Here is a 24,821-nt window from a genome sequence, read left to right as displayed (position 1 = left end):
CGATAGAAAGGCAGACGTTGGGCCGTGGAAAGGTACTTGGGGACCCGGATGCAAAAGGGATTAAGGGGCATCGTTTATTTATGTTGAGACATTTTTTTTTATCGTATGATGTGATCAATATACGAAGGAACCAGTGTTTTCCTGCTTCCTTCGTGTATCGTGGCCGTGAGATTCAACCGGATAGTACTGCACCATCCTGATATCCAAGCCCGAGGCGGGAATCGAACCCGCGACCTTTGGGTTGCCAGGCAGGCACTTTACCCACCCGGCTAGCCCGTTCGGCTGTTCAGACTTTGATGGTGCCATTGATTGTGGGGCCCTATATCGGGGTCCCTGGTGCAGCGCATCAAATGCACCCCCCATTTGCATGGCCCTGGGTAGGCGTTCTCATCGAGCTGTTCATTAACAGTGATCAAGGAACACTCCTACATAATGGCAGTGTATCCAGACAATTCCAGCGTCTAAGAAAAAGACAACACGCCATACCACAAGGCCAAGCAGATTACTAACTTTGGTTTCAGGAACATGACAGTGAATTCTCTGTCCTCACTTGAGCACCAAACTCAGCCGATCTCAGCCCAATTGAACATGTTTGGGATCTACTTGAAAAGTATATTCGATGTTCCGGTAATCTACCTGAAAATGTGCTTTGCTTACTGATCACATTGTGCAACGCATGGGTAGCACTACCACAGGATGCCCTGAAAACACCTTTTGGAGGCCATGCTAAGACGTGTACGAGTTGTATTACGGGTGAAGGTGGCGCCCTATGCGGTATTAGGCAGGTGTTACTAATACAAAGCTAACTCAAGTGTACATACGTAGTCAAAAGTAGTTTCATACATTTGATGCCTCAATTTTTGTTGTTTACATAGAAGAAACATTGTACTGGAAGAAATTTTGTACAAACTCAAACTTGCAGTGGAAGTAATTTACAACATTTCAATATGACTTTCAGCAGTAATGCCTTATACATCCCAACGGAAATCAAGCACTTTCCAGCTGCACTATGTGTTTGGTGTAATTGTGTCGATCGCTAGACTGTGAAATTCCAATTTAACTCAATTTATTATTATTATTAGCTATATGGTGAAAGGAAGCCTGAGGCTTATGCTGCACCAGACAAAAAAAAAATACCCGAGTTACCCTGAGAGAGAGAGAGAGAGAGAGAGAGAGAGAGAGAGAGAGAGAGAGAAGGGAATCACCAAGAAAGAGAAGAATGATGATATCCAGCTCAGGATCCTGGGTGTGCCAAGCCCATACTCACCAGATGTGAGACCACTGTCAGCATATGTTGACTGCAGTAAACACATTTACAACTTTTAAAAGTTGCGAAAATACTTTTCAAGTACTTCATATAATTTTAAATACACTGGTGTGCAAAACTTAAGGAACAGTCAGGTTTTCACCTGTAGCTTCTCATAGGAGTGGCCTGGATAAGGGAAAAGCATACCAAAGGAACATCGTGAGGTACAGAAATGATGAAGGAAACACCACCGACACAACAACGGAAACAAAACTGTACAGAGGGACTTTATTCAAAAATGGCTACATAGCACTGGCTGCCATAATACAGATGCATCACTGCTAAAGATGGAACAAAGGGAAGAGATGGTCTTCAGTAGGAGATAGGGCCACCCCTAATGCACGGACAGGCGGTGCAATGCAGGCTTTGCACCACCTGTCCATACTTAGAACAATGTTATTGATAAGTTCTTGTGGTAACATCGTCCATTCCTCTGTCAGTGCCATCTTCAGCTGGTGAACATTATCTGGAGGGTGTGGACGTGCTGCTAGGGCGTCTCCCCTGAGCGTCCCATGTGTGTTCGACGGGATTTAGATCGGCAGTTCTCACTTTCCAAAAGCATATCAACAGCTGCAGTGCAATGGGGTGTGGCGTTATAATCCATAAACATGAACTCGGGGCCAATGGCACCTCGGAACAGACGCACACGGGGAAGGATTACCTCAGTGCAGTATCGTGCACTGGTTACAGTACCGCCTTCCAGTATCTGCAGTTGTGTATGTCCATCCAAGATAACGCCTCCCTAGATGAGAACACCTCGACCGCCATATCGATCCCTTTCAGTGATATTTGCGTGATAATACTGTGTGCTAACCTCCCGCCAGATTAGCTGACGTCCAAAATCGCTGCTGAGACTGAATCTACTCTCATCAGTAGAGTACCTTACCCCATTGCGCTCCTGTTCAGGCCTTGTGTTCGATGCACCACTGTAAACGGTGTCTCCGATGGGCAGGTGTTAAAGGGACACAGCGTTACTGGCCGTCGGGCAAACAGTCCGTCTCTGTGGAGTCACCTGGCCACAATAAACTGCAATATCCTGCGTCCTGTGCAGCTGGTTTGCAATGGATCCCGCTGTCTGGTGTCGGTCCCTCTTGGCCTGTAGGAGTATATAGCGGTCATCGTTGGGCGTTGTTTTTCGTGGGTGACCGCCACTCATCCTTCGAAAAGCTGTACCTGTCGTTATGAAGGCCGACCACGCACCTGGGACGATGCTATGGGCGATACCGGACTCTGCAGCCACACTCCTCGCACTTCGACCTTCCCAATTATTTAACCCCGGGTAAAGTCATCCAGATGTCTACTGGCCATTTTGTTGTCTGTAGCACTGCATGAAACCAATCGAACATCTGTAACAATCCTGCTCACCATTCGGTAATTTGCACATAACTGCTGAATACTGCTTTTATCTGTTTATGTGAGCCCTCTCATCACGATTCAAATTTTTGGATGTGCACCAGCTTTCTACTGAACGGCCACAGTTATGCAAATCGCCACAGGCTGTTTCGTTTGATTTTGTGGTTGTAACCTTTAAAAATAGCGTTGGTCCTTAAGTTTTGCACACCAGTGTAGATCACCACATTGCTACTTTTTCGTAGGTGTTATGACCTCTATGCAAAGCCCGCCAAAATAAAATGGTCCGTGGTCTATGCCAGTATATTAATAACTAAAAAAAAATTGTTAAATATTATGATACAAAAGTGGTGTACGCTACACATATGCAAAATTTATTTATTTTATTATTATTTTTAATTATTAATTAACGATTTTTCGCAGAACACTTGTTCACATCTCACAGAACACAGTTTGAGAAACATTGCCCTAGACAACGTGAGTTTGCCATGGCAGGGACTCAACGAGATGTCAAAAGTGTGCCACAGGGATTCTGGTCAATGTTGACTTAACTGCTTCTCACAATTGTTGATAATTGAATGATTGCAGATCTGCCTTATTCCCAGATCGAGATCTGGTACTGGGAGATCACTGCAGTAGGTTGAATCCACTTCTGTATAATTCTGGCCTTGTGACATGGCACATTATTCTGTTGGAAGAACCCATCAGATATACTGCATCCCTTCACGAAGGGATATAACATGTGGTTAGTTGATTTCCAAATAACCTGTGGCATCCAAATGTGCCCTACTGGTTTGAAGGGGAACGAGCATGCACTACAAAACCATTCTCCACACCATTACACCACCAGCCCACTTGTTAACAACTGGCAGGATGAGCCCATAGACTACTGCTGTTTTCACACTGATGGGAGGACCCAAAGTAAGACACAACAGGACCCGAGATTCGTCATTCTAGGCAACGTTTTTCCAATCTCCTCCCATCCAATATTGGTGTTTCTAATCCCAATGTAACCATACATTCTCTTTTTGTTGACAGGAGCAGAACCCAGTGTAGTCATCAATTGTGATACCCCCATCTATGAGATGTGGCAATAAAGTTCCTGGACAGGCGCAATAAAAAGAACATAAAGTGAAGGAAATAAAAAAAACGATTTATTTTTGTTCAAAGTAATCACCTGATTGAATGCACATAATACACCATTCTAAACGTTTCTGAAAAAGTCAGTGAAGGCATTCAAAGAGATGAAATTTACTTCGGTTATGTTTTCCTTTATGTCCTCAATATCATAAAATTCCTTTCTTTTGAGGGCAATTTCACCTTTGGGAAGAGGAAGTCAGCTGGTGTTAGATCGGAGAGTAGGGTGGATGATTGATCTGTACAATGCCATGTTTCATCAAAAATATCTTCACAAGTGTGGAATGGACAGGGGCAAGAACCCGCTGCCTTTCTCTTGAAATTGCGGCATCACCCGGGAAATGTGCTTCAATAGTCTTTGATGCACCTGTACGTAGAACGCAGAATTGATTCTACCCTCCTACAGGTACAAATTCTTTGTGAATTACGTCCTGTTTGTCGAAAACGATGATCAGCATTGTCTTGAGCCTGAACTTCTGTCAACGAAACTTTTTGAGCTGTGGTGATGATTTTGAAGTTCATTGCATGCTGTGATGGTTTATCTCTGGATCATACTGAAACATCCAACATTCATTTTCATTGACAGTATAGTCGTGGAAATCAGGTTTATCATGGCAAGTCTGGATGAAGTCTTTGCATGATGACACTCGTTGCATCTGCTCGTGTGAGGCTATGCAGCACAAATTTTGCAGACCTTACTTTTCCCTAAAATCTACATTCAGAATTTGACAAATCGACTTCTTGTTCATATCCAACCCATCTGCCATCATTTTTAGGGTAAAACGCCGATCTCTTTCCACAATTTCCCAAACTTTTGTAACTCTGTCCTCTTTTCGAGAGGTTGATGGACACCCACCTTTTGCATCATCTCGAACATCCTGTCTGTCTTTGAGCCGCTTATACCATTCAAAGACACTGGTATGACTTAATGTTTCATAACCATAAAACAGTTTTTAACATTTCATACTTTTCTGTTGCAGATTTTTCCTAGTTTAAAGCAGTGTTTCTCAACCTTTTTTTAATTATCGCCCCCTAAAGGGCTTTTTTAGACAATTCTTTTCCTAATCGTCCCCATGAAATTTCAAACAAGAAAATACTTTATACTTACTCTTTTTTATTCAATGGGATCCCTGAGCCTGATTCTTAGCTAAAAAGTTCAATGTTCAGTATGATGTTAGTAAGTTTAATTCTAATGTCTCCTCTTGAACTTATATATCAATTCTACTTCTTTCCTTTAATATTTTATTTAGTGAAATAAAGCCACTTTCAACCATATAAGACTTGGGAAAACAAAGAAGTACTTTGCCATTTCAGACCACATTGTTGGATAAAGAAGTTTAATTGTTTTTGATCCCCACAACTCAGTCATTCCACCTTTTCCGAATTCATATTTGCATTCTTCGTTACGTTTTAATTCAACGAGTTCTTGAACTTCTTCACTAGCAGACCCAGCATCGCATTCAATTGGATCCATGGCTTCACTTCAAAAGAAAAATAAATCTGAAAATCAGTTTTTCGTTTCACCTTTTAAAGAACACAAATGATCTAAATAATTCTTAAGATCATTCTTGGTGAGAGATTCATTGATATCAGCTAACGCTTGCATACCATGAAATTGTTTTCTCATTAAATTGCTTTCGAATATATCTTGTTTTTCAGTGAAGGCTTTTAATAAGCGTTTGCAGTCTATCACCGTAATTAATTTCCCTTGAAGTTGAAGTGATACTTCAATAAGTTTTCGAAAAATCCAAGCCATATAGTATACATTATTTTTGTGTTTGCTGATCTCTTTTGATAAATCTGTCTCCTTTGCTTTCTAAAAAACTATCATATCAAAAAAGGTTTACAAATCTTGTTAGAAAGTTTCCTTTAGAAAGCCATCTGACTTCTGTATGTAAAAGAAACTTCGCATACTGTTCATTATCAACACAAAATTTTCTGAAAATGCGATCATATTTGCTATGTGACTATTTTATTGATAGTTTTAATAACTATACTGAGAGATTATTATTATTATTATTATTATTAGCTGTGTGGTGCAAGGAAGCCTTTAGCTTCCGTAGCCGAGTGGTCAGGAGCGGGAGTGCAGTAGCACACGTTTTTGAGTAGACCGGGATTCAAGCCCCCGACTGCTAAATACAGTCAATCTGCCAACCCGCACTGGACCGGCGTGGCAGATTATGGTCCATTTCCTTCAACATGAATTGTTGAGGAGGCTTCCATCCTGCGTTGGGTTGATAATAGCTGCAGTTTTTTACAAGGAAGCCTGGGGCTTATGCTGCACCAGCCAAAAAAATTCCCAAGTTATCCTGAGAGAGAGAGAGAGAGAGAGAGAGAGAGAGAGAGAGAGAGAGAGAGAGAGAGAGAGAGAGAGAGAAATCACCAAGAAAGAGAAGAATGATGATATCCAGCTCAGGACCCTGGGTGAGTCAAGCCCATACTCACCAGATGTGAACCCCTGGACTGGACTAATATTTTTTGCAACCAGATGTCGGTGCACAATGCAGTGTATTGCAAGAACTTAGGGACATCCTTTCTTTAGGTGGGCTATAAAACCTTTGTCTTCCAACCATGGAGGTAGCACCATCAGTGGCACACGATACCAACTTTTCCAGTAGTAAAAACATGGTTTCATCAAACCATGTTTTTACAGCAGTAAAAATGGATGCTCCAGTACGGTCAGTTGCTATAGATTTTACAGACATCTCTTGCAATTTACAGTCATCATCGAAATAACGAACCTATGCCATTAGAAGGGCCTTATTGTCAGCAACTATTCTTCAATCTGAATAGAAAATTTTCTTGTTTTTAGTTTGTCAATTAGCTGCTCTTCAATGTTAACTGACATCTCATCGATTTGTCTTCGAATTGATCGTTGCTCAATGGCAATGCTTTTAAAATACTGGAAGGATTTTTGATGAATCACTGTTGAAATTATCAGAGGCGGATTTAACGGCGGGCGCACCAGACGCGCGCCCTGGGCCTCGACTTCTGAAGGGCCCACGCAAAACCCCAACAAATTAGTTGAACATAGTTCAAAACTTTGTGATTATTATTATGCTATTATTAATTATATTATACACATATTATATTCAACTTTTATTGGAAATAAAACATTAATAGTACATATTTTTTATTTATTTAAAAAATTGGTTAACACGTATTTTTATTTTCCCTGTCTCTCTTTTTTTTTAAGGGGCCCAATATTTTGTTCTGTGCCCGGGGCCTCAATCGATCTTAACCCGCTCCTGGAAATTAGTCTCTAATACAGGTCATATAGCAGTCTCGGCAACTGTATGAGCACTACCAGTTTTTGCAATTTCATAAGACACAAGCATTCCATCGTCATTTGTTTGTGTGCTTCTTAAATAAGTAACAGTGTTACATTGATCAAAATTCTTTTTTAAAATATTCAATATGTTTACCAACTTTATCAGGATGTTTTTAAGTGATCTAAAAGTCTTGATGGTTTCATAGGCTTATTTGAAAAAGAACTATGACACATAGGCTGTCTTGAGTTGAATGGGCTTTCAATAAAACCATAAGCTATATATTCATTCAGATACTGTTGACTTTTTCTTTTCAGCACTTCATATGATTGATGATAGGTTGAATAACTACAAAGAAATAAATAATAAAATATAAACTTATTTTTATTTAACTCTCATAGCCCATGTCACCAGGCCTGGATCAAGGTGCCTCAGGCAGAAAGATTTTTCGGTGCCCCTTTATTAAGGATATACAGGGTGTCTCAAAAATATTGGTACAAACGTTTAGGGGAGGTAGGTAACATCTAAAGGAATGTGAATCGCATAGGAACCCATAACCGGAAACATCACCGTAAGTCGGTATACAGCACTGTTCATCAGTTCGGGTTTCTGGTTTACTCATTCAAGCAGTAGTCGCCACACGAAGAGCATACATCGATATATGAACTGGCAAACATGCACCTAGTGTATGGATTAGCAGAGGGCAATGGACAAGCCGCCCAACGAATTTATGGAGAATGCTTCTCAGACAGACATGTACTGGACCACCGTTTGTTTGCGCGTGTGCATCAAAATTTGTGCGATTATTGGTCATTTAGAGGTAACAGTAGTGTGGGCAGACCACGTTCGACGTGAACTCCTGCCATGGAAGAGTGTGTTGAATGCCATCCAGAATAATCCTACTACCAGCACACGTGTCATTGCCTCTGCCTTAGGAGTGTCTTGTTGCAGTGTACAGTGTGTCTGGCACGATTCCTTACACCCCTTTCTTTTCCAAAGGGTTCAGTTACTGCTCCCCCAAGATCATCCTGCACGTGTGGCTTTTGCGCAGTGGTTTCTTCAAGTAAGTGTTCAAGACTTGAATTTTCCAGCCTGTTTTGTTCACGGATGAGGCTTATTTCACTCAGGAAGGCTTATTCAATCAGCACAATGCTCACGTGTGGGCTTACGACAATCCACACGGTGTGCACCCCCATGCGGCACAACATCGCTTCACAATAAATATGTGGGCAGGTATGGTCGGTGACTGCTTAGTCGGCCCATACCTGTTACCATCCCGCATGAACTCAGCTAAATATTGGATCTTTCTTGAACAAGTTCTACCAGGGTTACTTGACAATGTTCCAGCAAATGTGAGACTCAACATTTGGTTTCAACATGACAGGGCGCCTGCCCATTATGGAAGGTGTGTTTGTGACCATTTGAACAGGCATTTTGGGCGTCGATGGCTTGGCCATGGTGGACCCGTTGCCTGGCCCCCACGCTCACCTGATTTATCGAGCCTTGATTTCTTTCTGTGGAGGCCCTCAAATCTATTGTGTATGAATCGCCTGTGGAGACGGAAATGGATCTCGTGGCAAGACTCGTCTGCGCTGCTGCTACTGTCAAAGAAACTCCAGGTGTGTTCGACCGTGTCCGCCAATCCATGCTGCGTCGGTGTCATGCATGCATCGCGTCTCATGGTGGAATCTTTGAGCATCTGTTGTAACATCATGAAATGCATCAATCTCATACTCCATTGTTAATATTATGTCAAATAAGTGTTTGCCACTAATTACTGTCTTGTGTCATTTCTGCTTCTTGTGCCTCTGCTACTACTTTCCTGAGACGTTTCCGGTTATGGGTTCCTATGCGATTCACATTCCTTTAGATGTTACCTACATCCCCTAAACGTTTGTACCAATATTTTTGAGACACCCTGTATATATTTTTTTATGATTTGTAAAATTTGACACCCTTAAAGAATTGTGCCCTGCTAGCTCGTACCTTAATTTGGCATTGCATGTCATTCACGAAAGCACTGGGGATCAAAAATAAACAGCTTCTACAAGGAAACAATAAATCAATACTGATTGTCGCTTAGAAAGTTTTTTCTTTTACTATTATATTAGGATCACCTGTAATTCATTGGATAAACCTGTATTTTGTGTCTGTAAATTGCATAAATGCAATTTACAGACAAAAATAAATGGGATTCGAATAAACCCCAGTTTCTGGGGGAAAAACTTTGCTATCTATGCCTGAGACTGCCAAACTTAGCTATGAAGTGAAAAAAAAAAAAAAACTCTATTAAAGTTCCTTGTCATTGATGGGATTCGAACTTGAGTCTTTTCCACCCGGTGTGGGAAGAATGGTGACAATACCACTTTACTACCCATGCAGACCAGTTAGAAAGTAGAAACAATAGATTGAAACATTTCCTCATCCCATCCTTGCCTCATATATTGACTAATGAAACAAGAATAAATAAATAAACCACGCTGCTGCCAAGGTCAAAAAGCTCTCGGAAAGGTGCAAACACCAAGGATTGCGGAGACATTACCTCTGAAAGCACTTAGGCATTTAATGCCTATGAAAAAAAAGGTGGTTGAATTAAATCATGCCCACTATCTTCCTTTTATCAAAAATTCTCACTAATTCCTAATATAATATACCTATATGTTAAAAATCAGTGTCTGAGGGGTAAAAGAAAACCCGATGAGATATTAAATATTAAGGAATAAGATGTGGTCGGGTAGGGGGATGAACTTTGTTTGGAAGGCCATAGACCATTGTAATATCCATGATTTTTTTGCCTGTTGAGAATCCCTGGTTTAAAGCAAAACTTTGACATTCGTTGCTCCGTTACAAAATCGTGACACTGAATGTTAATGCTAGTGATTCACCAGTGCAGGAATTTTATTGGCACATTTATTTCTCTCCACAAGTGACACCACTTTCATGAGTCCTACATAACAAAACATGCAAGCATGCATGCATTCTCTAAAGCTAACAATACTGCATTAAAACCAGGTTTAATATAAGAATTTTTTACATAAAAACTAAGAAAAAAAAAAGAGAAATAATTGGAGCGATTTTAATGAATATAGTTAGGGAAGAACGATATGTGGTCCTTTTCCATGAAGATTATATTTAATAGCCACTCTTATACCACGTGAAATTAATAATATATAATTTAAGCTTATTGACCAAACCACTACACGTTTAAGGTGGAGTTTCAGGCATCTCACTGATATCTATCATCATAAGGGTAGAAAACTAGAAAGGGTTGCAAATTTGAATATTACAATAATTATTAATTGTGCATTTTAAATCTAAAGTATTTAGGTTAAATTTCCGTTTTTAGTTACAACAGAAAACAGATTTAAAATAAGTAAATACATACAGATAAAAATACACAAAGATTAAATTCTTACCTGCTGAAAGATGCTACCAGAACCTGATGTGCATCCTGGCAAGAGGTACTGCCAACAGTTAATTTATAGGTGAGGGATTAAGTCTATTAACTAATAGAATGATGCCAAGTTTTTCTGTCCTGGATCTAGTGTTCTTGTTGGAGTGAACTTTGTCTCATACTCCAATTATCTGTGGTTGTTGTGCAGACTGGTTCTGAGATGCTCTTCCACATATCTGGACTACTTACTTTTCTTGTTTTTCCACTTCTTCTATTTTCTTGTTGAAAAGGTGGAAATATTGTGGGTCAAATCCTACTCTTTGTTTTCTGTTAATTGATGAGGTTCTGAACATTTTTACGAAGGCTTCTTTAAATTTTCTTGTTGTATTGGTTGTCTGTAGAGAGGTTTCTAGTGTTATTGAAATCTCACGTGACCACATTGGAATGCATGTATGGCTGTGTTGGATTTTAGGATTCTTTCATGTTGTACATCTTTATGTTCTTTGATTCTGCAGTTTAGTCTTCTATATGATTCTCCTATGTATCCCCACACCTACAGTCTGTTTTATAAATAGGACCTCTAGGGTTGTTGGGGTTTTTGGATTGTTGTTTTAGGATCTGCTTAATGGAGGCTGAACCCTTAAAAAAAAGGTGGCAATTCCATATTTTCTAGTGTTTTTTTGCACTGATTGTTGGTATGTAAAGTATGCACATGGTGGTTCTGCCCCATTGGGTTGCAGTTTTGTGAAGGTTTTGGAGATGTCTTCTATTGCTCTGTTAATATGTAGACAGGGCTGAATTTCCAATTAGGCATTAGGGCCTACAAAGGAAGGGGATAAAAAAACAACAGTTCTCTTTTCACTGTGACTAACAAAAAATGAGCTGAGAAAACGTGCACAATTAACTCTAGGAGCTTCAATTCAATATGCATACGCTATCTAGTGACTTCTTGAAACTAGAATCGAAGTGATAGTCGCTCCGTCAATTGAGGTGGTTTATCATTTATTATAGTTGAAACTTGAGTCACGTTGACGTGATTTGCAGTCAAAATAGAAGGGAGGTAAAAAAAAATTTTACCCTCTTTTTAGCACATTTTGGAATAAAAGTGCCTAGGGTCTACAAACATCAAAATCCAGCCCTGCATATAGAGGAAATCTGTTCTTCAAGGCAAGCCTGATTATTGTTTGTTCTTATTGGTCGTCTTCTTTGCAAATTCTGAGGATGAAGGATTTGAGAACACCAAGATTTGTAGTTTAAGATGATCCCTGTAGGCTTCCGGTAAACTTCTATATGTAGCCCTGGGGGTTTTCTAGTGAACAGGACATCTAGGAAAGGAAGGCTGCTGCTGTTGTTTTCTATTTCCATTAAGAATTTGATTTTTTTTATGATGGTTAAGAGCTTCAAAAAATTTGGTAAAATCCAGATCTTGGGTACTAGTCTATATTTTGACAAATGGACAGGAAAAGCAGTGATTGGCAGGTGCCACTCACTGCTTTCCCTGCCCACTGTCCTCTGAGGTTGTTATGCTGGTTTTTAAGTAGGGAACTAATTTTCCGATAAAACAGCGGGATGGGGGATAAACACCTAGATAAGCTAAGCACTCCCCTCCTTGACGACACAAAACAGTCAAAGAAAACGGCATCACAATAATCATCCAATCACAGAACTTGACCGTACAATCACTCCATTCTACGTCCACACTCACTATGTGGGTGTGGTCATAGAATGGAGTGGTACCCAAATAATGGATGTTTAGCCAAAAAGTTTTGTAGATTCTGTTCTGTGGCTCCAGATTGCTATTGTATCATCAACATACCTGCTCCAGAATTTTGTTTAGGTTGGTTTTCCAGGAATTCTTTTAATTTTGACAAATATTTCTGCCATGAGTGTAGAGAGGGCATTTCTCATATTTATGGGAAAAAAATGACAGAAATATTTGTAGTTGCCTAACAACTGGCTTGTACAGTGGGATAATCACCTCCTTTCCTACTACCAAAACTCCTGTATATCACTGACAAAATGTTGTCTGCACTACTCAGAGAACTTCATATCTGATTGCACAATTATCCCCCAGATTTAGTATCACACAGTATGTTAATCTGGGATTACTGCTACCCATAAGTAGTACCTTTCATTCATAAATGTTCTCAATTGCTATTTCTCAGCCCATCTAACTTTCTAGATCTTGTTGCAGCAGCATACCTTCATTACTGTTGTTAATCACCCTGCTAACCTTTGTATCACCTGTAAACTTATTGCAGGTGATACAAAGCAAACTCTTAAGTCTCACATACCTTCATCAATATCATTAATAAATACAGAAAGCAACAATGGGCCCCAGTACCAAACACTGTGGGACTCCACTAATGACATTAGTTCACAAAGAGCAGTGTCTATTGATAACCATAACCACCATCTGTCTTCACCCACTCAAACCATTTATCCATAGCAGTAACTTTTCCTTAATGCTACACTGCTCCAATTTGTACAGCAATTTCATGTGCAACTGTGTCAAAAGATCTCCTGAAATCCAAGTATATGACATCAGAATTATTTTTTGCATCTAGTTCCTTTGTCACTGCATTGTAGTATCCAATCAAATTGGTCAGACAAGATTTTCCTTTAACAAACCCATGCTGTGACTGAAGTATAGCGGCATTCCTGTCTAGATGGTCCAGCATTGCTTTTTAACCAGTGACTCCATTATTTTCCCCAAAACAGGAAGTTAAGCTAACAGGTCTATAACTAATAGTCCATAGGGACCTCCCCCAAATTCAAATATGTTCTCATAATTATGGATATTGGCTTACTTACCTCCTTTGCTGCTACCATTAATACAGTTGGATAGATCTCATCCACCTCATGCTTTTTTGTTTAGCTTCAGCAATTTCTTTTTAAATTTTTTTAAATTTCCTTGTAGTTATCACGAAATCATTTAACTCCTTATTAGAGGTTGATAAACTTCAAGCATCCCCTTCCATAAAGAATTCTTCATATGTGAATATGCAAAATACCCATTCAGTTTTTCAGCAACTTGAGCATGTAATGAACAGTTAAACCACAGACTTCAAGTAAACCAATGTGTTTCAACTCCTTTTTTCTACTGTTAATATACGTAAAGCAGTCTTTGGTGCTTTTCTTTTGCATTCTTTGCCAGAGACTTCTCACAATCTGCCTTAGTTCACGTAACCTCCTTTGCAACTTGATTACAGACTAGTTTATGCTTTTGTATCACCTGATAATTTATATGCATTTTTGTTATCTGCCACAAGCTCATCAGGATTTCAGTTTGTCTGACATCCAGTTAGGTCTAAACCTCGGGTAAAAGGTAAAGTGCAGCCATTATCAACCCACTGCAGGATGGAAGCCTCCTCAACAATTCATGCTGAGGGAAATGACCATAATCTGCCACGCTGGTCCAGTGCGGGTTGGCAGATTGACTGTATTCAACAGTCAGTGGCTTGAACCCCGGTCTACTCAAAGAGCATGTGCTACTGCACTCCCGCTCCTGACCACTCGGCTACGGAGGGCCTTCTTAATCAGTATGAAAAGCCTAGTAGCTTCTTCAATTACTTCACTGAATGCTTCATATTTAGAATTTGCTGTTAGTAACGTCATCATTTGGTTCCACTGAATAGAATTTAAGAACTGTCCAAGACTACTGTAGCCACCCTTATTAAAGCAACAGCTCTTCTCTTTACTTTTGACATTAGTTATGTTTTTAAATAAAACCCATATCAGTACAATGTGATCACTTCCACCTAGTGGGTCTTTCCTGCAGATTCTTAATGCACAAAGGATCACTGCTGATAACCAGATCACGAGTACTGCTTTCTCTTATTGCCTTTAACATGATGCTGTAGAAGACAGTCATCCAAGAAATCCACAAATGTTTTGTTAGTGTGTAGTGACCAACCCACAAATTCCAGTCAACATCTGGAAAGTTAAAATCCTCCATTATGAGACATGCTGATTTGCTGACCCACTATTTCTATGTATAGCTGTTTGGTATACTAATCACAGTCATTAGGCCTACAACACACTCCTACTCTCAATTTTGTTTTCCCAATGCCTATATCACACCAAACTCTTCATGACTAAGAACATAACCCTCCCCATATTGAAATTCTGTTTCCCTTATGTCTGTGACACTATCTCTGATATCCTTACAATGTGCATTTGATGGCTCAATCAGTACTTAAAATTCAGATTTATTTACTATGCTCCTATCATTAGTGTATGTACAAGTACATGTGCACCTGTTCTTACTCTTGAATTGCAGACATTTTCAAATTTTATCCTAACTTTTGCTACTTTTTCCCAACATTGCCTTTTAATTTCCTAACATAACGTTTTAATTCAAACACCCTAATACACTATCAATCCATATATTCAAATAAAATTTTTACATGTTCATATTTTGTTTCATTGTCAGATCATACGACTGATAGTGTCTAAAAAAGAAATTACTCCAATTAGAAAACAATGTTGACTTTAATAAAAACAGTGTACAAGTGGCAAAAGAAAAAAATAAAAAAAAAATTAAAAGCTCAGTTGTCTTCATGAATATGTTATGGTTGACATATCACATATGAAAGCAGGATAATTATGAACTATGACATTAAACATGAGCACTGGGAGAGGATGATTTATGTCTACTTTTTTTGTCAATTTGGGCTGCATGATCACAGTAATGTCATAATACCCAGTATGAATCAATACTCATCATCTTCATCTGTTTGACTGTTCTGTTGTTGTAATAATAACTGTTGTTGTGCAGCTTCCTGCATTTGTAACCATTCCTGCTGTTCAATTTCGGCTTGTTGCTGTCGAGCCTATAAGAAAAAGAAATTATATGATGCATCAACTGAGAGAAATTTAGGGTAAAGACCTCACTGTGTATACAGCAATGTAGCAAACTAGGTGTGCAGCTTTATCCATCGATCTCCCATTGTGGAGGCATTTATCCATGAATTACCTTGGTATTGCATTACTTAAAAAAAAAAAAAAAAAAAAAACTAATAGCTAAGTATATTACTTTTTATTTTAGTGCATACCACTACCCATACCTTGGTTTCGACTCTTACTGGAGTCCCATTGGTGGATAGGTAGACCAGAATCAACTCCATGATGAGATATATCCCCAATACGTGAAATGTGAGATGCCACAGTAGGTAAAATAAATTCAAGCAAATTCAGGATGACTACCTACCCGGTGATGAGGCTCCAATAAGAGTCTAAGCTGCTGTTTGGTTAGTGGCATATGCTTTAAATAATAAAGCATGTACTTTTCTACTAGAACAGCTCTTTTTAAATAATAAAAAAAAAAATATCAAGAGTAATGCAAGGCAACTCATGGAAAAGTGCTTCCACAAAAAGAGATCATTAAACTAAGTAGCAAACCTAGTTTTCATACTGCTATTTGCACAATTTGTGTACAATAATCAACTGATTGTAATTAAGATAATTATACACTATGACAATTTTGAATTGTGTTTTTTTGGCAAGCTAAAAAAATTGCTGCATGAACTATTTTAATATAAGTGGATTGCAAAAACTAAACTAATTTCGTAAAAAGGGGTCTTATTAACAAAAACAAAGTTAAAAAAAAAAAAAAAAACAGCATCACTATCTGCACATGACATTAAAGCTAATCAGAATTACATTCTTCTTAATGGAGTAACAAAACTTCTATATTGTAATATTGGCTAGCTTATTATTATTATTTTATTATGAAAAAGAAAATACTATTTACTGTAAAACAGTAAACATTACAATTAGGGAAACTTCTCAGAAAGAAAGAAATATTACTACTATTATACTAAGTAATGATGGATATAATCAATTATGGATTTTCAACAATTGAATAGAAATTTATAATGAGGGAGAGATAAGGCATCACAGGACTTAAATTTCAGTTTTTATTACATTGGTTAACTTTTTGTTTTCATGACCAAATGATTTGCATAATTGATTAATAATCAAACTAAGATACCCCAACATTCAAATAAAATAAAACTATAAAATAAAGGCAAGAAATTAAAAGCAACACACACCCTTAGCAGTGCAAGTATACTATGACTCCTTTTCTAAGGGATGCACCCTCAATACTCCTGAAGCACAAGTTCCACTTACCTATAAAATAAAATCAGACGGGGAACTCAAGCACTGAAAAACCCCTTTTTGTGAACTCCAAAAAGGAGTTGTATTTTAGCCATTAACAGCTATTCAGCCAAATGCCAATGGTGTCCCTATGACCCTGAACACAAAAGTAGTAAAATAAAATAACTTCTATTTTTATTTTAGGATATTTTAGAAATGTAGAGTAATACTTTGGCAATTTGCTATATGAAGGAGCTGAAGACATCACTGAAGGAGAGGAAAAGAGATTAAAATGGTGGATACTACCACCACTCAGAATTAGACCTAAAATGCTAAAAACAAGAGGGAAGATAGTATGGTTAAATTGTATTATTCAGAGGTCATTTCTCCAAAGGAGGAGTTCTAGAAGATTGAATCATTTTTTTTTTTTAGGAGCATCAGTAACTTAGACCACATTGCTCTGTTGTGTATTACATCTGTACAAGTTATGTTTGCAGAGCAATTTGCATGATATGCAGGCTTAAAACTCCAGAATAAGTCACAGGGATAAACTTTACTCTTCTACTTGAGGTCAGCAAGTACAGCCCTAACTGAAGCAAACTTTTAGAAATTCCTCTAAGACTAAAAGGTCTGGAACTCAAACCCAGGCCTTCCTAAATGAGTAACCAAGCCATTATAATATGACAGATGATGACCAATGCATTAATCATACCAATATGTAAAAAAAAAAAAAAAAAACACACCTGAACATACAAGTTACAAAGGAATTTTTATTCCTTAGAGTGCTAGGTAAAATTTATGTACACACATTTAAGAAAAGAAGAGCAGGTTCTATTTTCAACGGGAATGTAAGAACTTGTGTTCAGAATTTATCAATTTTGAAAAGCATGCAATGAAGTATATAGGAATATTAAAAAAAATATTTTTTTCAGGGGAATAAAAAGTTTGTATAAATAGTGAAAATCTGCAGTGAAGATTGAAGGAAGCACTAGAAAACGGTTTAAGGTTAAGCTTGAGCTGCAACGACCTTACTGGAGATATGTTCTGTTATGGTCTATGCCCAATGATGAAAATAGACATCTAGCATATATAGTATAGTAATATAATTTATATTTTACAACAAAATTATTATAGATAAAATTTATAAAATTCCTTGTTTCATAAATTTGAGAGTTTATGAAACAACAAGGAATCCATTTTTTCTCATAAGTTTGAGAGAAAAGGTTAAAAGTTTTTCCAAGCAAAAACTTTTAACCTTTTCTTCTTCATGTGGCTTTTTTCTTTACTAATATTCTAGTTTATTTCTCTTCCTACATTATCAGGCAGTAAGGGTAAAGGATGGTCCTGCTATTCTCTTTTCCTCACAGTCTCCCCTTTACCTCCATCACCTGCAATAATGCAATGGGTATTTTTATTACCCCATGGTAACAGAAATACCCATGGAGAATTACTGCTTACCCCCTTGAAGAAGATATACAATTTATTACACTTTGGGTTAACTCTTTGTCTGCTTTCTTGTTTCTTCAAAAGGAATGGAAATTCAGTTTTTAGAGGGAAAATGAGTTAAATCTGAAATAATGAGAAAATGAGAATAATTTCTCATTTAATGAGAAAATTTTAAACCACCTGCTGGGAAAGCTGGTAGTAAATGTCCACCAAAATTGATTTAAATTTAAGATATCTATAAAAGTGATATCAATGTGAATTTTAGTTTTCCATCCTTATTGGTTTCACTTTCAATCCACCATTAATTGCTTTTTGCCATTAAAAAAAAAAAAAAAAATATATATATATATATATATATATATATATATATATATGTATATATATATATATATGTTTCGGTTGTTGTTGTGGGGGTTTGATGGCGCATAAGCTGCTTTGGCTATAATGCACCGTATGTTTCGGTTGACCAGTGAAACTTATACGTGTAAGCACCCTTTAAGCCCAATTAATGCAACTACTGTAAAACAAGAATTTAAAATTAGCAGCATCTCTCATGTCCAATTATCAAAGTGCACTCACTTCACAGGTCACTTGCAACATCTGTCTATTGCAACATTGTTGAAGCATGCATTCGTTTTGGTTGGCTCTCAGTGACACTGCACACGTCTAAAGTATTCTGGGGGGGGGTTATAAAATTAATCGAAAGGGGGTTTTCAGTATAAAAAACGGATTTTTTTCAGTTGTGGTCATGCTATTTTGAAAATAAAGTTGGCATCAAAAAGTGAATAATTTTGAATTATTTCTTTCTGATTATTAAGGTTATAAAATGGGTTACTGAGTGTGTAACTGATCCTGAGAGGGAGAGAAAAAAAAAAAAAAAAAAAAAAAAAAAAATGCACCTGCTAGAGGGCTTAGGATCTTACTTTAGCCTTTTGTGGGATGTAGAATTTGAAACTTCAGGTATGTTTTCTTTCTCTTTTTAATTATTATTCATTTATTTATTTCAGTATGATTTATTTAGCCAATAGGATGTGATTTATTTAGCCAATGAAATTTGTATTTTTTTTGCAGACTTCACAGTTTATTCATAATGGTGAATTATGTAAGAGCATTTGTTATACATTAGATGTTTAGTGGTTTCAAAATGGAAGCGTTACTTGTTCTTGAAGTTGAGCCAAATATAGTTTGATTCCTTCTAAAGTACATTTTATTCATATTTCTCCATTTGCAAATGTTTGACTGTATTACCTTCATTATGTGGAACTGAGATATTGCATGGAAGCACAGTGAAATAAAGGAAATCTTCAACTGAATTGTGAGAGGAAACTTCAGTACACAAATTTACTGAATAGTGTATTGTACTTGACCACATTCTTAAGATACATTAAAATTCTTGATTAACCCACCTTTTATAGTGAAATGAATTTTAGCACTTTCTGTTTTAACAAGCTATTAAAAAAATGCACTAAAATTATGCATGGCTAACTTTCTATACCAGGTATTAGCAATCTTCCCAAGGGGTGGTCATGTTGAATTCACTCTGATGAAGGAACTCTGGTACTGCATCTTTTTTTTTAATGAAAACCCCAAACGAGTGGTATTAGAACCTATAGTACTTAGTACCCGTGCATGGGTTGGAGGTTGAGAAGACAAAAGGAGATATTTGATTAGACTTGAACTTCAGAAGACGAATTTTTACAAAATATGTATTCAGGAAGGTTGTTCCAGAAAACGGCAGTTGAATGAATAAATGAGGAAGATGAAAAGTTGGTTCTGTGAGTTTGAAGTTGGATACTTTGTTGTGGAGATTGTTATGGGAATCTTTGGTGCCAACAGTGAATTAATGAAATTCAGGGTGTACAAATATACATTAAGAAAATACCAGCTGTTATTTTGTAAAAAAATTAGGTCACACAGGGCAGAGTTTTTTTTTTTTTAAGCAATTTGGTGACTAACTGTAAATTAAATTGAACTCTGGACCATAGGTACCTTTCTGGAAACTTTCATTTAATTTTAATCATGGTGATCCCAAGCTATATAACTTGATCACTTATATTAAATTGTACAGGATGATAGTACAGTCTCCTTCATATGCTGTTTGTGCTGAAAGGCCTGTTTGAGAAAAACATTTTTCAGCCTTACATCATTCTGCTGGATTTCTTACAGAAATCCAGAGAGAGCACATGAAACATGCTGAAAACATTCGACATGCATGTTCTGAGCTGAATGCAACATAACCAATACCAATTGATAACACTACTCTGCATTTGGCAAAAAATTCACTGATGTTTTTTCAGAAAAGGGTGCTTCCAAATCATTTTGTAATGCTAATTTCAAAAATAACCTCCAATTGTTTCCATCACATAAGGCTTCTTAAAAAAAAAAAACACCCACAAAATGATTTTTCACAAATTTATTAATTTCGGCAGAATCTGTGCACAAAATTATAACTAAATGCTATTTTTACATTTAAATACATGTTGAGCACTATTAAAGAGGGCAGTGTGGTAAAAACTTCACTAAACACCTCTCATTTTAAGAACTGATCTACAATGGGTCAAATTTTTATTTTTGATTTTCTTGTAGATCCCTCTACAGACCCTCTTCAGCATCCAGCAACAGACAGCCATCATAATCATGTTGACATTCCACCTCCCCTGGTACCTCATCTTTATGACTTTAATGTCCTGGTGAAACTTCTCACCCTGTTCCTCACTAACACTTCCTAGATTTTCTGAGTAGTAGTTGAGACATGCAAAAAAAAAAAAAAAAGTACCTTGACCTCATGTTGCAGCCCATCTTCTTGAAGTTTGCCAAGGTATTTTCAACTATAATCTTGTAGTCTGGATCCCTATTGTTCCCTAAGAAGTTCTCAACAACAGATCTAAAGCTAATCCATGTGTGTTTTTCTCTTTTATTCATAGTTCCCTCAAAACCCTAAAAATCTCAGTCCCTCATCAGTTTGCAAATTTGAGATCCAACAAAAATACCCTGTTTTAGCTTCTCTTGGGCGATTGATGGGAATTCAGTGCAAAGGTAGTTGAAGGGACCTTCCTGAGGTAAAGCTCTCACAAACTGTTTCATCAAATTGACTTTGATGTGCAAAGTGGAAGGAGGACAGTTTTGGGGTCTGCCAGTAGTTTATGAACTACGTTCTTTGATCCAGTCAACAAACTGCCCCTCTTTGGCCAGACTTCGACATCACAGTGCTTACTCCTTGCCTGACTGTCCCACTCACAAAAAAAGCAAGATATTTTTATGAAGCAAGATTGCTGTCCAAGTAACATGCCTATCACTTTAAAGTTAGCATAGACCAACCAACCACATTATTCATACTTAATATTTGTCAACAACTTAAAGTTCTCATACGTTTCTTTCAAATGCACAACTGGAATTGACCCTTATTTATTTTCATTGTGGAACAACACACCTTTGAGACTCCTCTTTGAGTCCAAAAGTATCCACTGTGTAGGATTGTAATTAATTCTTAATAGTTCAGTAAGTCAATTTAATTTTACTGCAATAAACAAAAGAATTGTCCTCAGAAAAGTAGTAGACTAGTTCTAATTCTCTGTCTGTACCATGAGAAAAATGGTCCCATGTACTAGAAGATTTTTTGATTTAAGTCTAGAACCAAGAAGTTCTGCAGATTCCTTTGTTAAATTTCTTACCAGATCATTGAGTTCATGCTGTGAAAAGAATTGAGGGCCAGACTCAAATGTCTCCAGATGTTTCATCTGAAGATGAAACTGAATAGACTTCAGTTTCATCTTCAGAAGCTTCTACATTCTGTAATATAAGTGGAGGCAGGTTATCTGCAGGATGGAATTGGCAGGTTATCTCCATGTGGGGACTGGCTAATGGCAGATGGAATATTAGGATACATAAAGTCCTTCTTACTCTGTGCACTGTATCCCTCTACATTAACTAAGCAAAAGTAACAGTAATCACAATAGTTTGCAGGCTCGCACCAAATCATGGGAATTGAAAATGATAATCTCAATGCTTCAACACAAGTTTTGCAAACTTTATGTAGAGCCCATTGTTTATCTTAGTCACCAAGTTTCACACCAAAATAAGCACAATACACATTTTTTTTTGCAAATCCTGAAATATCTTGTCTTTGCCTGAGGACTACATAACTTCCACAAATATAACAAAACAAGGTCGGATTGTTCAAACACTTGTGTGAAGACATTTTACTCTTTTTTCAGCACAAGTTTGACATAATCTCAAAAATAAACTGAGCTCACACTGATAACCACTGCTGCATGGAGCTCTCAAAGTAAAGAAACAAATGACTGAAGGCAATGTTGCCAACATGTAAAGATTTAGTTTACCAGCTCCCAGCATTTACTTCTAACTTAATACAACTCATGACTTCAACTTAAGTGATTTGTTAAGTGAATTGTAAATTTAGTTTAATATTCATAATGACCTAATTTCTGTGGGTAAAAATGACTACAATTCCTTTACTAAAAAGGCCTCTGTGGTCAGGAAATCTATCCATAATTGATGCCACCAATTCTGACCAAGACTTTTTTTGTGATAAAAAAAAAAAAAAAAAAAAAAAAAAAAATTTCTGAAATCAGTGTAAAAAACTGAGTTGAAAACAGTTTATAAACATCAAAAAACCATGCAGATTGGTGTACATAATCTTTTCACAGCAGGTTTATATATTAAAGACGTTGGAATTTGCCACTAGAATTCAGCAAGTCATGTTCTTGATGCAGTCCTACAAAAAAAAAAAAAAAAAGTCTAATTGCAGTGGTGGGGAAACAGGGAACTGGACTTACAGCCTAACTATTAGTGATATGTGTCCATCTTGTTAAAAAAACACAGTTATATTTGTTCAGCTTGTGGTTACACAGTTTTACAGCATATCCTGATGATCAAATTTACAGCTTGCTCTACAAAAAAACAAGACTTATAATTAGACTATACCAGACATTTACTTCTGAACTTATTATATGCATTCCTTTACAGTGTGGAAGATACTGTAATCTCAAGATCTTTACTTTTTTGCAAATTACCTTCCAGCTCAATGAAAGAGTTTTTTTTTAAAGACAAGGTACCTGAGAAAAACAATATCTTCCTTAATTTGTTTAAGATAAATTTTTTTATGGCTGCTCTGCAAAGTGTTTATTGGCTGTGGCATTTGTTCCCTGTGGAGATTGGATGACTACTTGTATGCAATTAATGTTTTATTACAATACATGTTTAGTTGCCATCTTTCTTGCAAAGAAAGATGGCAACTAAACATGTATTGTAAAAAATATAGTGTACTTGGGTTACACATTTCACTAGGGATAACAGTTCGTTGATGGAATTTCCATGCCATCTAGTATTTTCTTTGTAATTTCAGCCTGACTTGGTTTGAACGAATTCATCAATGCACCTTGTTTTCTCTTTTAATGACACTATTTTCATTAATTGCGAAATATCTCAAGGGCATAACCAATTGACTTTTTGTTCGACATATGAACAAGACAGTTTCTAAACAACAAGAAAGTGTTTTCCCAGTTTTGATTCTGAAATCAGAGCTACTCTGCACTAAAAGATGTCTTGAGCTTGTAAATGGCACCATCAATATAATTGTAATGTACATGTGCATTAAGTGCAAAGAATTCTATATATGGTTTTTTCCTTATTTTAAATTTAAGCACAAATAATTGGAAGGGATCAATCACTCTTTTACAATGTAATCTCCCTTCTTTTAACTGCCTGGACATCCCGACCACCAAAAGGAGTTGCATGCAATCAAGGGACCGATATAGGTTCTGGACATGATGCTCTTTTATAAAGGTAATTATAGATTAGTGACAGTGGTTTAAATTGTAGTTATCTCTTAATGGAAATAACTCACAAAGGTAATAACTCATTTAAAGTCATGATTACAGTAAATGCAAGTACTTCATTTCAATTTGTAACATGAGGATAATCCACCTGAATTACATTAATAATTACCGGTATTCATAATAATTCTTAGAGTAATATAAACAGTGGGATGTTACTTATGAGTGCAACAAACAAAATACCTTTGCAAATAACTCTTGTTGCTGACGGAGTAATTCTTCCTCAGGAATACCCAAGTTTTCTAACCTTGTACTTTGTCTTCGCCGCCTAGCAGCAACAGCTTTGCAGTCTTTCATTACTGCTTCAGCTGCTTCTTTATAGGATCCAAATCCTAGACTTTCTAATGCTAATGACAAAAGAAATATAAAAAACCTGTAACGAGTTGTAAATATAGTTTAATATTCGTAATGACCTAATTTCTGTGGGTAAAAATGACTACAATTCCTTTACTAAAAACGCCTCTGTGGTCAGGAAATCTATCCATAATTGATGCCGCCAATTCTGACCAATTATAACTTTATAAAAATAAGTGAAATAAAATTACAAATCGACTGTAAAGTATAGATTAAAATCGTTAAACCCTTACTACTATAAAACTGAAGCTTTCGGCAGCATCTGCTGCCTTCCTCAACAGTTCATTATAAAGCACTAAGCCTTCCCAGCAGACCCAGAATGTACTATGGTACCTGCACATACTCCGTTTCCCATATGTTAGCACTGGAAGTGGCACGGGGCTATACGACCTTAAAACGTTCATTCCTATCCAAGCTACGATCACCTGGAGAGCCTAAGGAACAAATCCTTAGGCTCTCCAGCCACTCCCTGTTCCAGAAATCCTTTACCTTACCTGTAATTACAACTCCTTCAGCTGTTATACTATGCCTGGTTTCCCAGGCATGTTCTGCCACGGCTGACTCTAAGACATTAGCCAACCTAAGTGCCCTACTATGCTCCCCCCAAG

General features: G+C 37.2%; 1 protein-coding gene across 1 annotated transcript in view; it reads right to left on the bottom strand.

The window, feature by feature from the left end:
• Window positions 1–14,978: 14,978 nt before the first annotated feature.
• Window positions 14,979–24,821, bottom strand: part of NC2beta (negative cofactor 2beta) — a 58,900-nt gene continuing 49,057 nt past the window's right edge. The window contains exons 3-4 of the mRNA XM_090370438.1: window positions 24,043–24,206; window positions 14,979–15,291 (exon numbers count right to left, since the gene is read on the bottom strand). Coding sequence (XP_090226564.1) covers window positions 15,172–15,291; window positions 24,043–24,206 — 284 coding nt within the window. The 3' untranslated portion in view covers window positions 14,979–15,171. The remainder of the gene's footprint in view (window positions 15,292–24,042; window positions 24,207–24,821) is intronic.

The sequence above is a fragment of the Mastigoproctus giganteus genome, chromosome 3 (assembly GCF_048544385.1).
Source record: "Mastigoproctus giganteus isolate SK-2022 chromosome 3, ASM4854438v1, whole genome shotgun sequence".
NCBI lineage: Eukaryota > Metazoa > Arthropoda > Arachnida > Uropygi > Thelyphonidae > Mastigoproctus > Mastigoproctus giganteus.
The sequence above is the reverse complement of the archived record's forward strand: the minus strand, read 5'-3'. Positions and strand labels throughout refer to the sequence as shown.